At 38.4% G+C, this 4,083-nt stretch overlaps 1 protein-coding gene across 1 annotated transcript; it reads right to left on the reverse strand.

Moving 5' to 3' along the window:
• Nucleotides 1-924: 924 nt before the first annotated feature.
• LOC110782943 (polygalacturonase 1 beta-like protein 3) lies at nucleotides 925-3,418 on the reverse strand. The gene is made up of 2 exons (XM_021987221.2): nucleotides 3,139-3,418; nucleotides 925-3,031 (listed from the first exon to the last, which is right to left on the reverse strand). The coding sequence occupies exons 1-2, from the start codon at nucleotides 3,214-3,216 to the stop codon at nucleotides 1,205-1,207; spliced, it is 1,905 nt and encodes a 634-aa protein (XP_021842913.2). The 5' UTR covers nucleotides 3,217-3,418; the 3' UTR covers nucleotides 925-1,204.
• Between the last annotated feature and the right edge of the window lie 665 nt (nucleotides 3,419-4,083).

Consider the following 4,083-nt stretch of genomic DNA (forward strand, 5'->3'; position numbering starts at 1 on the left):
AAAATTAGATATGTAAACTAGCCGTTAGATTCAAATTTTGCAGTTTAAAAGCAGATTGGGTATTTGGTTCAAGCAAGTTTACAAATAAGTGTATATTATGCAAAAAGTTTATAAATATGTGCATTTGGTGAATTATAAACATGACTTAACGGAGGACTAACGGAAAGTCATAATAGGGGTATTTGGTGAACAGTATGAAAAAAATAGGGGTATACTATGTATTTTGAAACGCGCAGGGGTATTTGGTGAATTTCGTGAAACCTCAGGGGCATTTCATGAAAAAACCGTAAATAAATACACGCTTTGACATCACAAGACATGAGTCAATCCGTGTTTACAATAAGTCATCTGCCCATGCATACAAATCACTCCTATACTCATTATCAATGCAATCAACAAAATTCAGCTACCAATTCAAAAACGACTTATTTCTGCATTTCTGCTGTTGACTATTTCATGAATTCTTAAATATCAACAAAGCATTCAATCCAAATATGGTAAATTCTGTACAAACATTTCCCAATCATCTGCCCACCTTTTACTTTCATACCCAAACATTTTCAACTATTCATACTATAAATCTTATCCATACATGTGAATATGTGATGATGTGAAACTATAATACTTACAAACTTAATAACGCGTTGTTGCATGTTTAACCACGGGCAATATTTACTAGTCTCTATCACCAACCACAACAAATAATTCAATTACAAAACCACGGCGATGGTTTAATACTGTGTATAAGTATAACTGGTTGATCACAAGTTCATATCTTTCTCCCCGTTTGTAATTTATCATAAAATACAACAAATTAAATATAAAAAAGCAATAAATTTTTGAATGAATTTCTGAAAATTGTGCATTAAATTAGTGGTTTGTATCAAATTGATACTTGTTTAATAGGTACATAGGAATACTATATAATATAATTATATATCAATTTATTTTCCACCTATATAGTAAAAATTTACCCATATTCTAAGAACAATGACAAGCTAGTAACCAACATTTAGAAACAACAAATTACAATTTTTGGCTTGGAACATTATGTGGCTCGGCCTTTGCAAAGCCAACAACTATTTTAAAAAAATTAAAAATGTGATTTTTTTTTTAAATATTGACCCATTCCCAAAAATAGTTCTTAAGTGAAGAACCCAATCTCAATGGGAATACTTGCCCCAGATGTTTTTTTCAAGTTTTTTTAGTCAGCAATAGCCCAAGTCAAATCATTCTCAAATATCCAATGGCAAACCTCAATCTTACCCGGACCCGAACCGAGTGCTTGAAATGCTCCGTGGGTTGGGCTCCATGACGAGGTATCCAAGTGACATATGGCAACGCCGTGGTTGATCTTAGCCTTGGTATTCGGGTTCAAGATATCCGCTTCGTAAACACGGACCTTTGGAACCGAATGACAGTAATACAACAAATACGGGTACAAACTTTGATGACAAGAAACAGATTTCGTGACCTTCCCACCATTAATCCCTCTAACTTTCCCAATCAAAATATCCGTTTTCGACCCGTTTATACTCTCCATTGTCCGAGCCTCCACGGATTGACCCAAAACCGAAACCGCAAAATCGATCATATCCTCAACCGAACCAACACACTTCTTATTCTCACCCGCAGCCGGAGCCCGTTCACACTCACCCAACGCAGCGTTTAGCATCCCCTCCATTGTAGAGTTCTCAAACCCATGGAAAATCTCCTTCATTTGAGTAATTTTCGAAGACGAAAAGGGTATTTTCGACAAAATTGATCTCGGCAAGAATGACCGAGGTGGCATCTTATCTTTTACATCCGGCATTGGCATAACAGTCCCTTCTTTCAACATTTCCTCTCTGAAAAACTTCCCTGGTTCAACCCATTTATTTACGAATTTACCCTTCTTCACCATTGAAGCACTCACCAAACTACCACTACTACTAGTATTCTTATAATCAGCAAAATTGACCCCATTTTTAGCATACCCTTTGAAATCACTACCTTGCCCATAAGAACTGAAACCAACTTCCTGCCCTTTTGCGCCGTCGCCGTAACCGGTAAAATTATCAGATCCTTCGTTAAAACTCGCTGCATAATTACTGAACTTAACCGTCTCAATATTGGATTTCTTTGCATACGATTTGAAAACGTCATCGCCGACATTTGACTGGTCTCTGTAACTGGAGAAAGTCTCAACGCCGGCATTTCCGCCGTCGGCGTAACTGTTGAACTTATTTTGCGGTACATTGCCGTTGAACCCGTACGAGGTGAAGTTGTCGTTTCCACTGTTACCGGTCTCGGAATACCCGGAGAAAGTGGACCCCACAACGTTTGAGTCCTTGCCGTAGCTCCCGAAGCTGTTCGTCAATCCATTGCCGTTCTTTCCGTAGTTAGCAAACCCTTGGTCTCCCGCATTCGCGTCGCCCGAGTACGAAGCAAACGAACCGTCCCGGCCGTTCGCCTCGTCTGAATACGAGGTGAACTGGAGGCCCGGGACATTAACATTGTCGGCGTAGCTGGTGAATTTTCCATGGCCGCCTGTAGCTCCGGCGGCGTAGGTGTTGAACGTTTGAGAAACTACGTTTCCGTCTTTGGCGTAGGTGGTGAAATCGTCTGAGTGACCCGCTGAGTCACGGCTGTACCTCCGGAAAGTGTCAAGCGGCTCGTTCTCATCCCCAGAGTAGTTTTTAAACGAGTTAAGACCACCGGCGGCGCCGCTGGCATAGTTGGTGAAGTTGGTATCAGAGTAGGCGGCGAATTTCCCGTCGGGGGAGTGTTTAGAGGAGAGAGAAATTTTAGGGTCAGGGAAACAGAGGAGATTAGCGAGTTTGCAGAACGAGTCAAGGTGAGTGTAGAGTGAGTTAGCGGAGGCGAGTTTAGCGAATCGGGCTGAGTCCGAAGCGGAAAGTGGTGAAGCTTTATTGATGAGGAATCCGGGTCGAGGGACCTTATAGATCTTGTTATTCCAGTATCGGATCGCATACGCTTTTGGCGTAAACGGGTTTTCGCCGGAGGGTCCGCGAGCCTCCGACGGTTGTACCTACATTTTGAAGGAGACACCAAAAATTAATCAAAATAATTAATAATTAAAAATACAAAAAATAAAATAAACTAAAATTAAATTAAAAAAGGAAGAAATGTGCTTACAAAGGAGGATAAGAGAAGTAGTAATAAGTGGAGGACGAAGAAGGAGGTGATAAGCTTGGTATGTTCTTGTTCTTTCATTTTTATTTTATTTTGATTTTTTGTAAATAAAATAGGAGGAGAGAGAAAGAGAGAAAGAAGAATGTTGGGAGTTGGGTGAGTTTGGATGGAATGGGAGTACTTATAGGGGAATAAAAATGGAGGAAAATAGTGGGATTGTGGGAGTGAAGTAGTGTGGTAGTGGACTAATATGTCGGGTTCACTCTCTTAAGTAACTATACCTAATTAGCTAATTAATTACTCCGTAATTATTAAGTATAGTGTTCTAATAAATAATCCTTGTTCTTAACTCTCACTCCCTATTAGTGTTGAATTGTTTGCAAAATAAAATTACACTAACTACATAGAGTAAATATAGTAGGAGTAAAGGTAATTTTAAATTAAATGACATGTTTGGTAGCTGGCGATAAATACTAAAAATTTTAGTTGTAGTTTTGTGGAGAAATATTATGCATGTCAAGATTCATGGTAATATGATGGCTTAAAGGACGCAAGAGAATGTGTGCAGATGAAGGAGGTGATTAATTGGTTATCCTATATGTTTGGAATAATTTCATCATCTATTCACATTAATATTATATAATCTCATGTATTTGAATCGACCATCACCTCCGCTCATTATCAACCCCCAAAGTTTAATACTTCTTCTGTTCCAGAAATATCGCACCATGGTTGACTTTTACTCTTCTAACCATTACTTTGACTCTTAATATCTCAAATTGTGTACAAGTAAATATTAAAAAAAAAATATTTTAAAAATATATATCGATGTGAATCTAACATGACTCCACATGACTTATATTTCCTTACGTACGAATCATATAAAATCGTCAAAGTCAAAGTGTAAATAGTGTAAAATACAAATGGTGCAATATTTCCGGAACGGAG

Source organism: Spinacia oleracea, chromosome 1, assembly GCF_020520425.1.
Source record: "Spinacia oleracea cultivar Varoflay chromosome 1, BTI_SOV_V1, whole genome shotgun sequence".
NCBI lineage: Eukaryota > Viridiplantae > Streptophyta > Magnoliopsida > Caryophyllales > Amaranthaceae > Spinacia > Spinacia oleracea.